General features: G+C 58.8%; 1 protein-coding gene across 3 annotated transcripts in view; it reads left to right on the plus strand.

Annotated features, from left to right (window-relative positions):
* BAIAP2 (BAR/IMD domain containing adaptor protein 2) overlaps positions 1-15686 on the plus strand; it is a 66574-nt gene that overhangs the window by 16867 nt on the left and 34021 nt on the right. For all 3 annotated transcript variants that reach the window (XM_019735654.2, XM_019735656.2, XM_019735655.2), the window contains exon 3: positions 1966-2052. In XM_019735654.2, the coding sequence (XP_019591213.2) occupies positions 1966-2052 (87 nt within the window). The remainder of the gene's footprint in view (positions 1-1965; positions 2053-15686) is intronic.

Here is a 15686-nt window from a genome sequence, read left to right on the forward strand (position 1 = left end):
CCTTCCCGCTCGGGGTCCGCCACGCAGGGCTGACCCTTTCAAAGAGGAGCGGCAGCAGTGTCCACACAGACTGTGCCGAAAGTGCAGGAGGACAGCTGGGGTCGGTGGCATGGACAGGCTGCTCCGGCCATCTCCCGGTCCTGGGTGGCGGTGGGGACCCCGCACAGCCCTGTGCTTGCGGGGAGCACATGTATTCTGCAGCCAGCACCCCACCAGGTTCTCTGAGCGCCCCAAACGCCTGTGAGGTCCCAAGGAAGCCGGGAGGCACCTGCTCCTTAGGCACCGGTCCTGTCCTATCCGAGCCGTCGGAAAGAGCTGTCCTTCCTGGAGCTGAGACCCAGCCTGTGGGGTCTTATGACAGTGGCAGGTCTCAGGCTGTGGCAGTGACCTCCTCCCCCCCAACCCCCACTGGAGTTGACAGCAGAGGCTTTGGCTGTCAACTGCACTGGGTCCTGTGTTGGGTCCCCTCCCCCGCAGTGGCCTAGGACAAGCTCTTGTGTGTCATCCGAGAGCTGTGTCCTGTCTGCGATGCTGATGGACTGGAAGAGGTGTCTGACCGAGGAGGCAGGAGGGCTGGCGCTGGCATGGAGGGTGTCGGACACACAACCCTCAGACTCCCCAAGAAAGCTCGTTCCCACCCAGTCGGAACCAGACTGGGCTTTCATGTGCTCCTGGCTGAGTGTGATTTTTCCTGTGCACACAGAGGGAGCTCGAAAGTGCCAGGAGTTTCAGCCGTGGAGATGGGCTTGGCCTCACATGGTTCCACCGATGGCGGTTTCCCAGGGCCATTGTCTGTGAGGCACTGCTTACCCCCAGGTGGCTTTCCCGTGAAATGACGGAATTTCTTCCCCAGGTCCATGCCCCTTGTGAGTTGGCCGCCGCTGGCCTCCTCCCTGGTTTCTGCACGGGCTCTTTGATGTGAGACACAGGTTTCCTTCCGGACTTTTCATCCCCCACTTGGGCCCCCCTGAGACTCTCCAGAGAACTGTGTGGAGAATCGGAGGTTTCCTCCCTCTGCCTGTTTTCCTGGAAGGTCCCAGTAGATGAGCTCAGCGGCCCCGTCACCACCATCACCTCAGCTGCACTTGGCCTCCCCAGAGCCAGATTTGTGCCAAGTTTGACCTTTTTTCTACGTTTTAGGGAGCCCATCCCCCCGCAGTAGACACACTTCAGCTGGCTGGGCACGGAGCCCACGTGTGCTCCTGGGCTGCAGAACAAACTGCGTGTGCTTAATTGAAAACACCTAAATAAAATTTGATAAAGTGCCGGGTTACAAGCCCCTAACCGGGTTCTGTAGAAAACGGATTAGGAATTGCAATTATCCCACTGGTGGCTGCAGGCGGGGCTCCTCCCCAGCTGGCGTTTGCCTGGCACACCCAGGGTCTCCCGAGGGTCACCGCTGTCCCAAAGGATGAAGCTTTACTCCAGGCAGCAGGCGCCGGGCGTGGAGTTCAGCCGGCACTGAGCTTTCCAAGTTCCATGAGAAGTCAGGCCCCCTTGTGATTAGGTCGCGAGCCCCCGTGGGAAGTGGTGTGAAGCCCCCCTCCCCACCAGCAGCGGTGACTTGAGCTGTTTTGAGCAGCATGACTCACTTCCAGCCACACGTCTCGCTGAGGCCGGGGAGTGATGGACCAGGGTTCTCTCCAGGTTGCCCGCGCTTTGAGTAGCTGGCTTCCTGCCCACCAGCCTTGCAGGTTTCTCCTCTGCAGTGGTTGTCTCCGAGGTCTGCTCAGCGCTCCCCCTCCCCTCCCCCTCACCAGGTACCACACGTGCACTGGACCTGAGTAGCTTGGCACTTGTATGCACACTGGGTTCTAATAAGGAAAGGAGCCCTCACGTCGGAAGCAAAGAACATCAGCAAGAGGGAGTCAGGTCCAGCCCAGACAGACGTGTGTGCGGATAGAGGCTGGCTGCCGGGGACGTCAGTCCCTAGTGAGAAATTCACCCCCCTCTCTCCTCTCTCAGGTGTCACCTACGCTGCCAAAGGCTATTTCGATGCCCTCGTGAAGATGGGCGAGCTGGCCAGCGAGAGCCAGGGCTCCAAGGAACTCGGTAAGATGCCCAGAGGTCCCAAGTCACTGGATATGCACAGCGGGTCTGGGGTCCTGTCCTGTGTTTGGTCCTTTGGTTTGGGGTCGGGTTTCAGCTGTCCACTAAGGGAAGATTTTCCTAAATGACTGTTTCCCTGAGACTGGCTAGGGCTGTGAGGTGCACACCCCACTGAAGGTGGGGTCACCGGGCAGCCTCAGGTGCTGCTGGGAGCTCGCCCTGGTGGCTCCGTCATCCTGAGAAGCACGGCCCAGGTGAGGACATGGGGCAAACCCACGTTTACAGATGTTCATGGCAAAGCTTGAATGGCTGATGTGGGGTAGCCACGTAAGAAGTTGGGCTCATGTGATGGCACGTAATGACGTGGGGAAGCGTTTCTGCTATAAAAACGAGTCACAAGGAGGCAGACCCATCGCCTGGTGGGGCCCCATTTTGTAAAAATGCATTGTGAGCGTGCATATCCTGTGACAAGTGGGCGACGAGACCCCAGAAGCGAAACAGGTGGGGTTCACAGGAGGGGTTGTTGTTTCCTTTATGCTTTTTCTCTGTTTTGCAAATTTTGTATGATGAGCTCATGTTACTTCTGTAATGAAGGTACACAGTATAAAACATGGCAAGTCATGAGCTCCCCTGCGTCACCCGAGGCCCTGGGTCATGTCGACAGGCTTGGGGGCTGCCTGTCCCCCTGCGGTGGCCTCAGGCCTAGGACTGTCATATCGCTGCCCCTCTTGCTCGCATCCCCCTTTACACTTTTCACACATCCTGCACCAGAAAGCGGGCCTGTCTGCTGCAGGGTCCTGCAGTGGCCTGTGCCACTCCCTTGTTTGGGGACATGGAGGCCCAGCACCGTTCCCGCAGGCCTGCAGCTCTGTGTCCTGTGATTGCCGCCCAGGCACAGCAATGGCAGCGTCCAGGTTTCCGTGAGACCAGTGTGAAAACGCAGCTGCTGTGTTGACAGATACTGTGGGACCTGCCTGGGCAGGAAGAAGGCGGAGGGAGCAGGGGCAGGAGGCTGTGTGGACGTGCCTGGCCGAGCAAGTGACCAGGGCTGGGCTCTGCTTCTGGGGATGGGCAGCCTTTCTTCTGTGTGCAGAGGGTCGTGCTGCTCTCCAACTCTGGCGGGAAACCTTCTGGTCTCGTGCACGCAGAGCTGCCCTGCCCTTGGCAGCCCCGTGAGAACACGGAGGGGCCATGTGGCGCTGCGGTGGTCAGGCCTGCAGGTTTCAGCCTGGGTGGTGACATGTAGGACATTTGGGTGGATGGAGGCCTGGACACCTTTGTGACAAACAGTGGCTAGACCAGCTGGCTCCAGGCCCTGGCACTCCTGGGCCTCCCTGCAGGGGGGTCGAGTGTTGTGCAAGTCCCGGTGTGTTTGCACAGGGCTCCTGTCTGTCTGTTAAAGGGGCCTTTTCTTATCGGGGAGAATCACGTGCTGGCTGTGGGGAGACGTGTGCTCGAGGACCAGGCGTGCCTTCTCCCTGTGCTCACACTCACACGCAGAAGTGCCTGGGTCTGTCCCTGGGAAAACGAGTCCCCGTGAGGCCCCACAGTCAGGGCGGACATGTCCAAGACGGGGGTGAGGTTCTAGAACTTCCCGCTGGCGGTCGTTGCTTGGGGTCCTTGCCACAGCAAGCCTGGTGGGCAGGCTGGACGGCCTCGTGTTGGTGTCAGCACGCGGGGGGGTGCCAAGGGAGAGCGTCCCTACTGCTCTGGGAGCTTGGCGGGGCTCCGGCCTGAATCAGGGGCTCCCGGTGGGCTTGTGCATTTTGAAATCTCACCTGGGGCTTATTTGTAGTGTGGGGTCCATCACCAAATAGGAGTTCCCACTGTGTGCGTCTGCAGAGGTGGCTGGGCAGTGCCAGCCAAAGGAAGACCATGTTCCTTCTACCCCAAGCACCTGGACACCAAATGTGGGGGTTCCCACACCAGCCAATTCTCCAGTTCATTCAGGCCCCCGCCACTGTCCCCGTCCGTTCAGTGGGACACTCTACCTGACTCAGTGCAGACCCCATGGGCTGAGAGCTCCAACCCACGCAACTGCCCCCACTGCCGAGACCAGTGGCAGTAGTGGTCCCCACCCCACTTACCCACACTCCTGTCAGTTTGCCTACACCTTGGGGGTTCCCACGACCCCTTCCTCAGGTCTGCTAGCTTGTCAGAATGGCTCTCAGAACTCAGGAGAGTGGTTACCTAGATTTACCAGTTTATCCTAGAGGATACGGTGACCACACAACCAACAGCCAGATGCTGGGACACACAGGGCAAGGTCTGGGGAGTGCAGGCGCCTCTGTCCCCACGAAGGGATTTGTACGGGGCTTCCACACGGAGGCATGATCAGTTAGTAACTCAGTCCCCAGCCCCTGCCCCCTCCCTGGAGGATGGGATGGGGCTGAAAGTTTTAACTTCTAATCAATCACCGTCTGGTCTCTCTGGTGACCAGTCCCCAGCCAGGAGCCACTCCATGGAACAAAAAGCACGCCTGTCCCCAGGACATTCCAAGGGATTCAGGAGCTGTGTCAGGAACCAGGGGCAGAGACCAACAAATCCTGCTGCCTGCATCATACCAGCCCAGCTCCGGGAGTTGTTTTTTCTTGTGGTACCATGCTTCCCCCAAAATGAAACGTAGCCGGACAGTCAGCTCTAATGCATCTTTTGGAGCAAAAATTAATATAAGACCTTAATATAAGGTTTTACTTTACTATATGATTGGGTCTTTAATATGAAATGATATGATGTAGTATAGTATAATATAATACGTGTTATATTATACATAATATATAATATGTTATAATACATCATATGTTACGTTTTGCTCCAAAAGACGCATTATCCGGCTAGGTCTTATTTTCGGGGAAACATGGTAACAGCTTTACTGCGACACAATTCACCTGCCTGGTAGCTCACCTATCAGCAGTGCACAGTTCTGTGGTTTCTGCTTAGCACGTCCACACACTTGGGCACTGTCACCACTTATGGTTCCAGAGCACTTTCATCACCCCCGAGAGAGCCCATGCCCACTAGCAGTCACTTCCTGTCCCCATGGTCCACTCTGTGTCTGCATTGGCCGCTCCGGCCTCCTCCTGTGAATGGCATCGTGCAACGTCCATTGTGAACTTGGCGTCCGGCTTCTTTCGGGTAACAGTTTACAGGGGTCATCTGTATTGTACACTCGTCAGTGCTTCGTTCCTTTTTTGTGGCTGAATGCTATTCGGCTGGCTGGACCACGTTTTATTTGTCCATTCACCATGGAAACTAGGGTTTCCACCTTTTGACTAGACTGCTGCTATGAGCAAGCATATACAAGTGTTTGTGTGGACAGTTGTTTCCACATGCTCTTGGGTCCCATGGTTGGTTGGGATGTGACTTTTGATTCAAGTACACGCGCCCCTGGTTTAAAAAGCTGCCCTCACTGTGCCCCAGGCAGCCACCTTCATCTCTGGGTACTGTTTTCTTGCTGTTTGTGTCCAGACCTCTAAAAGGGCAAGTTGATGTTTTTTCTTTTTATCTAATGAATTCTTCTTCTTATAGAGATTTGGATTTAGCATTTTTATACTGTCTTCTTGCCCCACCCAATATAATGGTGACAACTTTTGCTTAAATCACTACACAGCTGACCCTTGAACGTGGGTTTGACCAGTTTGGGTCACTTACACACGGACGTTTTTTTCAATAAACACTGCACTGTTTGTATCTGCACTGGGCGTGCACAGATGCAGAGGGTTGACTGCACTGATCGGCCCCATTTCACACAGGGGACGTGAGCATCTGTGGATTTTGGTATCTGCTGGGGGACCGGGGAGGGGGGAGCGGGGTCCTGGAGCTGGTTCCTCTCAGACACCGAGGGACGTCTACATTTTAGAGGCATCGGAAAGTATATATGGGGGGAAAAAAGGAAAACAAAAGTATATACGGATTTTCCACTGTGCCAGGGTTCGGCGCCCCAACCCCTGTGTTGTTTGAGGTCCGCTATGCAGTGTTTATGGGATGATGGCGGGAATCCTTGTCACAGCTGAGACACGGTGTCATGAGCGCTGTGTTCAGAACTTCATGGTGGCGTCATGTGAACCACGCACGTCTCCAGTGGGCAGCTGGATGAGCATGACACGGGGCGCGCTGTGACGATACCAGCAGCTCCATCCCCCCGAGACGGAGGTGATGCCCCCGAGATGCCCCTCCTGCCTCCCGCCTGCGCCCCCCTGTCCAGCCACAGCTTTGCACACTGCCCTGAGTGTGCGTTTGCTTGAGTGTGCGCAGTGGGCTCGCACGTGTGGCCTCTGCTCGTCCTGGCTCTGGCTGCTTTGATCTGCATCGGTGATTTGAACGTCATGCCCATGGTGGCTGTATCAACAGCCCGTCAGCCTTGGTGCCAAGTGGGTGCCGTGCGGATGCCCCGTGCCCATCAGCCTCCTGCGTGGACATTCGGGCAGCTTCCAGCTGGGGCACGTCTCTCATGAGCTAACAGGCTGAGCACCTCACTGCTATTCCCCGTTCGTTTACCTCTTTGGTAAAGCATCTGTTCAGCTCTCCCCCTTTTTTTCCCTGTTGGGTTTTGTCTTATTATTGAGCTGTCAAAGTTTTCTGTGTATTCTAGACAGACGTGCTCTCTCAGAGAATGTATTTTGCAAATATTTTTCCCCAATCTGGTCTGCTTTTCGTTTTTCTGTTTGTAGAACAAAAATCTTTAAGTTTAATGACATCCAATTGATTGATCTTTTTCTTGAACTATAGTTCATGGGTTTTCATTATGATTTTGACAAGTTTGTTTTTTCTGGGGTTCGTAATTGCCTTGCCCTTCGTTTGCTGAGTCTGGGTATGCTGTCACCACTTTCTCCCACACCCTGGGACAGCAGCTGGCACCCCACTGCCGGCAGCTGCCCCCCTGAGAGTTCGGCTGTTTCTTCTTTCGGATGTGCCTCCTGGGGCCCCATCCTGCTCTGCTCCCCCCGGCCAGCTCAGCTGTGCACAGACATCCCTTCTGTGTCCTGGAACTGTGTTTTCTGGGTCCTGTGTTTCTGGTCCTGCTTTATTCCCTCCGTCGGGGGTCATCCTTCCTTTTACGGCCCCTCAGCAGGTAAATGGGAAGTACAGTTTTGACCAGGGGCTGATGGCTGGCTTAGAATTCCAGGAGGGAAAGGCTCTGCCCTTGGAGTTGGAAGGTGTCACCCGCTGTCCTCTGACCCCCAGTGGTGCTGTAGTCACTGCTGTTTCGATGCTGATTATTATTTTTATGTGAGTTTTTTGTTTGTCCTCCTGGAAGCCTTTGAGAAATTTGTCCTTGGGTGGGTACTATGAAATTCCCTGACACTGTGCCTGTATGTGTGTTGAGGGGAGGCCCCTGGGAGGGGGGGCTGGAAAACAGCACGCCTGGTGATAGGTGTAATGTGCAGCCTCTGGGGCCACAGGAGGGGTAACCAGTGACCGGCGTTTCGGCAGCGACCCGGGGTTAGGAGAAGCAGAGGGACCACGGGGAGGGGCGAGGACCCAAGCAAGGGGTACGCCCAGGCATGCAAGGTGGACAAAGCAAGGCGTTTGGGCAGAAGTGGGAAAGGTCTGGAGCAGAGAGGCTGGCTGGGCTGCAAGAGGGCAGAGTCGGGTCAGGCCACAGGAAGACGGGCTTGGCTGTCAGGACCCACCATGCGGGCGCCAGTGGGTGCAGGTGTGTTCACGGCTGTGGGATAGCGTTTGGACACACGGTAAACAGCGCATTCCTCTCCCCCCCAGGATGGTGGGCGCCTCGTGTCTGTGCAGGCTTTCACTTTACGTGTTTACGGCCGTGTTATCAAGCGTGTGCACCACACGTGCAGATGCACCTTCCTGGCAAGCTGGACTTTGTCACGTGGGACCGTGTGTGTCCCTCGTAACCCCTTCGTCAGTCTGTTTTGTTCTGCGTTGGCTGGTTTCCTCCTGCTCTTCCTGTCTACAGCCCTGGGGCCCTGCTTGCTTCTGGTCACTTTCTCCTTAGCAGACTGTACCCCCCAGGGTGGGAGGGAGAGATGCATCGTCCCTGCTGTCTGGGTGGACCAGGGCCCTCAGGAGTGGCCCTGGGTGGCTCTGGGAGGTGGCTCTGGCCAGGTCCAGTGGAGGCAGCGTCAGGCACTCTGCTCACACTGACTGTGCCCGACGCGGGACCCAGGTCCTGGCCACCGGTTGTTCTCAGAGACGTAATCGACGCCCAGCAACTGGGGCTTCATCTGCCCTCTTGCTACAGACGTGCGACCGGGGTCCCTCTGGGAGTGAGCCCTGGTGGCTGTGGGGTCAGGGGTGGCCACTCTCTGCTCATCCTCCTTTTTCTGTGCTGCCCCCTCCCATTCTGTGGGTTCCATGCCTGTTCTTTCCCACTCAGGGCGGAAGTCCTTTAGAGGTGCGACAGCTATGCCCGCTGGGCTGGCAGCCCTGAGGACGGTGTCGGAGTCCCATGCTGACCGCGGTCTCACCACTGTGGAGGGCAGTGCGCCCCTCCCATTCCCTGCACAGTCTTGGGCCTCTCCTTCCCCCCACGTTAGCCAGACTTACCGCTCAGAGGGAAACCCAGTCGTGGAGTAGAGACTCCACCATGTGGCCCCCCGTGGTGACCAAAGCCAGCGGCCTCGGGCTGCTGGGGGCTGCCCTCTGCACCCCTGTCCTGTGAAGCTGCGAGAGGCTGCTCTGCCTGTGGTCGCAGGGCCTCTGTGCCGCACACCTCACAGAGGGGCCTCCTCTCATCTCCCGACTTTCTTCTCGGCGGTGGACAGGCTCCGCTGTGCAGGCTCTCAGGGCTCACTTTGATGTGCAGGATTGCCGTGCTCCGGAATGTTCTGCAGCCCTGCGGCCGGCAGCCAGCGGCACCTGACTTCAGTCTGTCAGGCCTGCTCCCTCAGGTCCTTGTTGGGACGTGCCGGGCCCCACCCCCAGCCACCCTGCAGGGCTGCTTGGAGCGGGGCTGCCTGTGTGCTGCGTGTGGGGTGGCTCTTCCAGCCTCCCTTCTGCTCATCTTCCTCAGTTGGGCCAATGACCCTGGGTCCGAGGCTCCAGGCCAGTCCCCAGTGTGTGCGGACACATGCCTGCCCCACGGCCAAGGAGCTAGGATGGTGGCCACAGGGAGGGTGCCCCCAATCTGTGCGTGTCCAGGCACCTGCAGGGGTCATGCTCCCGAGCTGACAGGCCAGGGACCCAGGGGCTCCTACGACCTGGGCACGAGCATATCTGCTCCCCACTCTGGGCCGCCAGGCGTACTGCTGGCAGGCTGGGTGTCCCAGCTGGCTGGATCCTCCTGACCATGGCCAGTCAGAAATGCCATCAGCCTGACAGGGAGCATAGCACAGAGCCGTCGATATTTCCGGAATGTTCCAACATGGGCTCTGGGACTGGTCAGAGGGGTCAGGCTTGGGGTCCAGTTCTCTTTACTCTGAGGGAGGACAGTGTTTTCCTGGCTCAGCAGAAGACATCCCCACACAGCTGGGTGTCTGCGTCTGTCTCCCGTCCTGGGAGAGGTCAGCAGGGACTGTGTCCCCCTAGGCTCCTGCTACTTTAAGGTTTAAGCTATAGGATGTTTCAGTTCAGGTAAAAGCAGAAAGAACAATGTAAAAAACCCTGGGTGCCCTTCACCAACTGGGCACAGAGCAGGCCACAGCCGTCTTATCCCTTCTGTGCCCCTCACAGCTCCCTGCCCCGTCACCTGTTTCTTTTCTGTCCCAGCCTCTGTGTACAGTGTCACCATGCTTGGGGGTAGGGGGAGGCATGGGGCTGAAAACACACGTGTCCCCTGATCCAGGAGGTGGATGGGCTGGCTTCTGGGCCTTCTGCCATCATGGTCACTTGAGAATGGACCTGGTCCTGGGTCACACAGTCTGTGATTTTTTTTCCGCGTGTTGACTCCTGGGGTGTCCTGCTCCTGGGGTGCCCTGCTTCTGGGTGCCAACCGTGGACACTGCTCTGGTTCTGTGTGTAGCAGAGGGTGCTGTCCAGTCCATCTCACTGACGTTGCACCATCATCCGCAGTCCCCAGTGCTGCACACCTGAGCATGTCCTGCCTGCAGCGAGGCCCCTAGCGGTTGTCCCCAAGTGACTGAATGCAGAGAGCCGGGCTGTGCCCGAGACGGGCGGCCGTAGGAGGTGGAGGCCCGAGTGCCAAGGGACCTGGGCTCCTGGTACAGGGTGTGAATGTGGACAGGTGACTCAGGCGTCCTGTGCTAGCAGCGCTTGAGCAAGAAGAGGTCACCAAGGGGTCACAACAGCTGTCCTTTGGCCTCCTTGGCTTTGCAGGGTGGCTACGGTTACATGGCCTCCTACAATGTTCCAGAGTTCTCAGGAAGGCAGCACCATCGTTGCAGTGAACGGGGCACAGCCTTCCCTGAACCTTCTGGCTCCTCCACTTGTGGCTGAACCTGTCCCATCCGCAGCTCTGTCCAGAGCCTCACCCCAGTCATCTTGCCATGTCGTGGCTGAGGACTGGTGTCTGCGCGGCTGTTTGTTCGGCCTTCGTGGCTGCCGAGGCCTCTGTTGTGCTCTCTGCCTTTGAAGAGGCCGCCTGTTTGTGATTCTGGGCGTGTGTGTGCTTGCAGGGCCCCTGGGCCCATGTTGGGCCATCTGCGGGAGCCTGCAGCCTGCACCCATGAGAGCACAGCTGCTCCGAGATGGGCGCGGCCAGCGGGTGGGACCCACGGCAGGAGGTGGCCCCCCTGTTCCTGAAACCAGGCTGGGTTTGGCCACTGAGTCACTGGATTAAGGTGTGGCCTGAATACCCCCTGGCGTTTGGCTGCCGTCCACACCTGGTCCGCGATGAGGAGCAGGGCCAGGTTCCCGGCTGCCGTGAAGACTAACCCTGGGGCACTCGGTGCCTCCTCGCATCCCTGCAGCCATCGGCTGAGCTTCCCAATTCAGCCTCATGCTTAGAAGCTCAGGGTGCCCGTCTGTGTGTGGCACCGCTGCACTGCAGGGGCCAGCAGACGGGAACGCCCTTGCTGCAACCCCAGGGCCTTTGAGACTGTTGCCAGATGCCTCCCGTTGAGTGCAGTGGTTCTGAGATGGCGCCACGGGCAGCTCACCTGGTCAGGCTGCTGTGCTTTCCACGAGGCCAGGAGGTTGTCGGGCTACGTCACAGGCAGAGCGGGCTACACCTGGCTGTGAAGCTCGAGTGTGTCCCAGCCTCCCCTCTGGGCATGTGACAGTGAACTGTCTGGTGTGCAATTAGACTCACGCAGTAGGAGCTGTGTTGATTTCACATCCCTGCGGGGCCTGACTCAGTGCCCAGGTTGCCCAACCCCACAGTCCCATAATGTCCACAGCCTTGGTGGCAGCCGGCCGTCAGCAGATGGCGTCCCCGGGGCCAGCCTGCAGCAGCACTCCTACCCCCAGCCCGCCTTTCCCCACTTCCCAGCTGATAGCACCAAGCCCCTCGCCTGCTATCTCTTATCCCCACTGTAGGACGGGGAGGCGGGTGCCCCTTCCACAACCACCAGAAGAGCAGCTGGTGCCAAGCAGTGACCCGAACAATGGGAACAGAGACCACGTGGTCTCTGCTGACCTTCCTCGGGCCCTGCCGCTGTTGGGGCTGACAAGGCATAGCCTTTTCCTGGAGGCTCTGTCCTTACGCTCAGCTCGGTGTGGACTCTAAGTAGGTCACGGCCACCACGGGGCAGGGGGCACAGGCTCCTCTGTCCCAGGCTTTGTCTGAGACCTTGGGGCTGAATGCGGGGAAGGGCAGCAGCTGGGCGAGCTAGGTGGGGGTGTCCTTCCCGGGCTCAGTGCCTGCTTTCCTGCCCTGACATGAGCTTTATTATGGTGCCGGATCGAGCCTTTGTGCAGAGGGATTGATAAACGTCTTAGTGGGAGGCAGAGCTCAGCGTGTTTGCATGTCTCCTGGGCCTGCTGTGAAGCAGGAATGACCATGGGTAACAGCGATGCCTGGCTGGGTCTTGTCCCGAGGATGGACTGGTGACGGCAGCGCCTTGGGCCTGGTGACTGGGGCTCCTGCCTGCGGGGCGGCGACGAGCAGCCTTCAGCCATGCTTCCGGTCTGACCCTGTCTCCTGCCAGCGCCATGGGGCTGTGTGGGCCATGAGGAGTGGGCCTGGGGCCTCTGCTGCCAGCTCATCCCTGTTCTGAGAGGGGAACGGCACATAGCAGGAGGCTCGAGGAGGCCTTTGAAACTCCTTCCTGTGGTGGCACGCCCTGGCCGGGCCTGGAGCCCGACGTCCTGAGTGCAAAAGCACCAGGACAGCTCTCCACTGCAGCCTGTCTGGCCCTGAGTCCTGTGACCCCACCGTGTCTGCCCCAGTGAGGCACCATGACAGTGTGTTCCGTTCTTCGGTGCCGTTGGCAGTCCTCTCTGGTGGGAGTCTCTGAGGATGAGAGAAGCTCCCTCGTTTGTCTTCCAGCCGGGAGCCAGCCACCAGCCACCCTAGAGTATCCCCACACACAGCGGTGGCTGCAGGGCGGGCCCAGGTGCTGGCCCAGGAGCTTCAGTGGCAGGTCTCCCCCATCCCCGGGATGCTGGCCCCCCGTGTCCCCAGCCTTGGTGGGTGGGCAAGCGCGTCAGAGGTACCGCTGGCCAGTCCTCTCCAAGTGGCTCAGTTCCTGTTCGTGTGTCACAAGAGTTAGAGCAAGTCCGTGCCTGAGAAACTATCCGCAGGAGAACTGGTGTCCACTTGCAGTTAATCAGGAGCCTGAGCGGATCGGTGATGGAGGGCGTCTTCCGTGGCACGTGGCAAGGAGTGGGCAGCAGCAGCTCCTTCCCACGGCCTGCGGTCTCTGAGCCCGAGAGGGGGCTTTGCTCGGCTTCTGTCCCCTGGGGAGCGGCCATGCCCTGGGGTAGGGGAATCCATGCCCTTCCAGAAGGGAGCGGGGTTTTCTCGCCTTCCAGCTTTGGGCCTGGGTCTACCTGCCCCCCACCCCAAGGTCCATGTGGCTTCCCGTGGCCAGGAGTTGGGGTTCGCTCTGCCAGGCGGCCCTCATCACTCATCCCTGCTTTGGATGGAAATGTAGGAAGAAAACTCCTCTGCTCTGTTCACACCTCACATCTTGCAAATGGCATCAGGCAGAAGGAAAGACATGGCACTTGGAAGAGTGGTGGGGCTGGTGGGTGCTGAGTCTGCTGAGTCGAGTCCCAAGGACAAGGGAGGCGGGGAGCGGGGCTCAGGGGGAACGTGCTGGCCCCATTCCGTCTGCTCGAGCTGCCCAATCTCCTGGTGTTGCTGTGGGACCCGGCTCAGCTGCAGCCTGTCCTGCCCGAGGGGCGAAGACGTCAGATTGAGCCCAAGTCCTTGCCAAACCCCCGTCCACCTCTGCACATCATCCAGGGCTCAGCCCACGCGTTTCACATCCTCTGCACAGCACGGCCCTTTGAAGCAGCCCCCAGCTATCCTGCACAGTGGGTCTGGGAGCCGCGAGCCCCCCCATGTGACTCAGCCGTGCAGGTCACCAAGGACTGTGACCAGGAGGCCCGGTGGCACCTGCGATGATTCCGAGACCCAAACAGACTCCCAGGTGCAGGCAACGCCACTTCAGGACTTCGCTCTAAGCAGGTGGCGTGGAAACTTGGGACGGAAAGGACAGAGGAAGGCGGCCAGCCTGGAAGGCAGAGCCCGGAGATGTGGCCCCTCCTCTGCTTTGTTCCCCAAAGGCCGGCACCCAGTCAGACTGTTGACACAGTGTTGGCACTGAGGGGGCGCTCCTGTCCTGATCTGTTTTGGAGCAACATGTCGGAGAGGAGCCCTGTGTGCTGTCATCACCATGGCAACACAGCCATCGATTTTTGTTCTTGGTTACACCACCATCACCACCACCCTGCCACCTTCCACTTTTGCCTTTTCCATAGGTAGGAAAAGACCCCTACTTCTTTCAGGGAGGAGCTGGTGCCCTGAGGCCAGTAGAGAGGCCAGCGGGGTACGTCGCGGATCCCGGAGACGGTGCACTGTCTGAACTCCGTGCCCGACCGCGGCTCTGATGGGCCGCGTTCCTGCAGCCCCTCAGCTGTCTGCCTTCTGTACTGAGAGCCGGGCCCTGTGTCCGTGCCTTGTTCCAGCCTATGTTAATTAGCTCTCTTAGGTGCCTTTCTGCTCAGGAAGCCACCAGAATAATCAAGCATTATGGATGTTTGCTTCAGAAGGTTCTGGAAGGTGATGCACGCTCCCAGCCAAGTCTGAGCAGCTGACTCTTTGGCTCGGAACCCCTCTGCCACCATCAGGGAATGGGCGCTCTGGCCCCTCCTGAAATGACAGATACCCAAGAAACGAGAGTTTTGGCGCTCTTGGTGGCCACTGGTGCCCAAAAGGAGTGTCGTGACCACTTGTCTGCCAGGCTCAAGATGGGGCTGAAGGTCAAGTCACTGAAGGAAGGTCAGAAGCCTTCTCTGCATCCCCAGCACCATCTGGGGCTGCTGAGGACGTCTCACACAGGGCTGTGCCCAGGAGAAGGTAGAGGGGGCCAGGGTCTCCCACCCACCCAACATGACACACGCATGCATAGTCACGGCTGTGCTGGTCTAGTCTCCACTGCCCCCGGGCTGGTCATCGGGTGCCCAGTGTCAGTGCCCGGGCAGGGGCAGGGCTCCTGCAGGCCTGTGGCCACCCGTGGTTTCTGCCACGGTCTTTACCTGCAGCTCTGGTTCCCAGACATGCCAGGATGGGCCGGCCGAGTTACGGAGTTCCACTGGCCAGAGGGCAGCCAGCACTCGCTGTCCCTTCTCCCGGGGGCTGGCTCCCACCCCGTGGGCCCACTGCTGTCCATGCCCGGCCTCAGCCTCCCAGCCTTTGTCAGCTCCTCCGGCAAGGCAGGGGGGCCCTGGCCTGGCCCACCCGTATCAGGGAGCAGGAGGTGCTCCCTGTACCCCTACAGTTGTGCCTCGTGGCTTCGTAAGTCCTCAGGGTCCTGCCGAGATCCTCCTGCTTCCTGGGACACCCACACTTGTCAGTCTGGCCTCAGCACCAATAAGCTCCAGTCTTCCCAGTGTGACAGCACAACCCCCCTCCTAGTTCCGCCCGGGCCCTGGCCTTGCAGCCACCCTACTCAAATATTTCCGTGACCTCCAGGCTCTGCCTGAGACATGGGGTTACCTGCAGTCAGAGAAGGGCCCACCCCCCTCGGAGAGTCCTGGAGTTGTCACCCAGGGCCCCACCTTCATGGGGCCACCCAGTCCTCTGTGACGGCTTCATTTCTGGCCATGTCTGGGCCTGGCCACCCCTGACCAATCACATAGTTTGATCCCCGGGAGGGAGCAAGATTGGCCACTTTGGAACCGGCTCCTTTGCTGCTTCATCCTGGGCTGTCACTGTCACCTTCACCGTAGGGTCAGCTCAGGCCGCTGGGCTCCTCCGTGGGAGCAGTCAGTTGCAAGCCCTTCTCCTCAGGCTTGCGGTGCATTGGCAGAACTGTATTCCTTTTTAAGCCTAAGAGGGGTGTTAACTCAAATCCTTGTGAGATGCGTCACTGCTGCTTTGGGATTGGTCCAGCGTGCACCCTGGAGGGGCCCTCAGGCAGAGCAGGTCCACCCTCCATCCTCACTGATTGGCCAGACGGATGCCGGCCTGTGAGTGACCGAACCCCAGGGCCCGAGTCCTCCTCCCCACCCTGCCTTTTCCACGGCCTCCCAGACTCACGCTCCCGCTGAGTCTTGTCATTTGCAGATTGCAAGAACACATCTTTTCTGAAAAACAAAAACCA

This window comes from Rhinolophus sinicus, linkage group LG15 (assembly GCF_036562045.2).
Source record: "Rhinolophus sinicus isolate RSC01 linkage group LG15, ASM3656204v1, whole genome shotgun sequence".
Taxonomy (NCBI): Eukaryota; Metazoa; Chordata; class Mammalia; order Chiroptera; family Rhinolophidae; genus Rhinolophus; species Rhinolophus sinicus.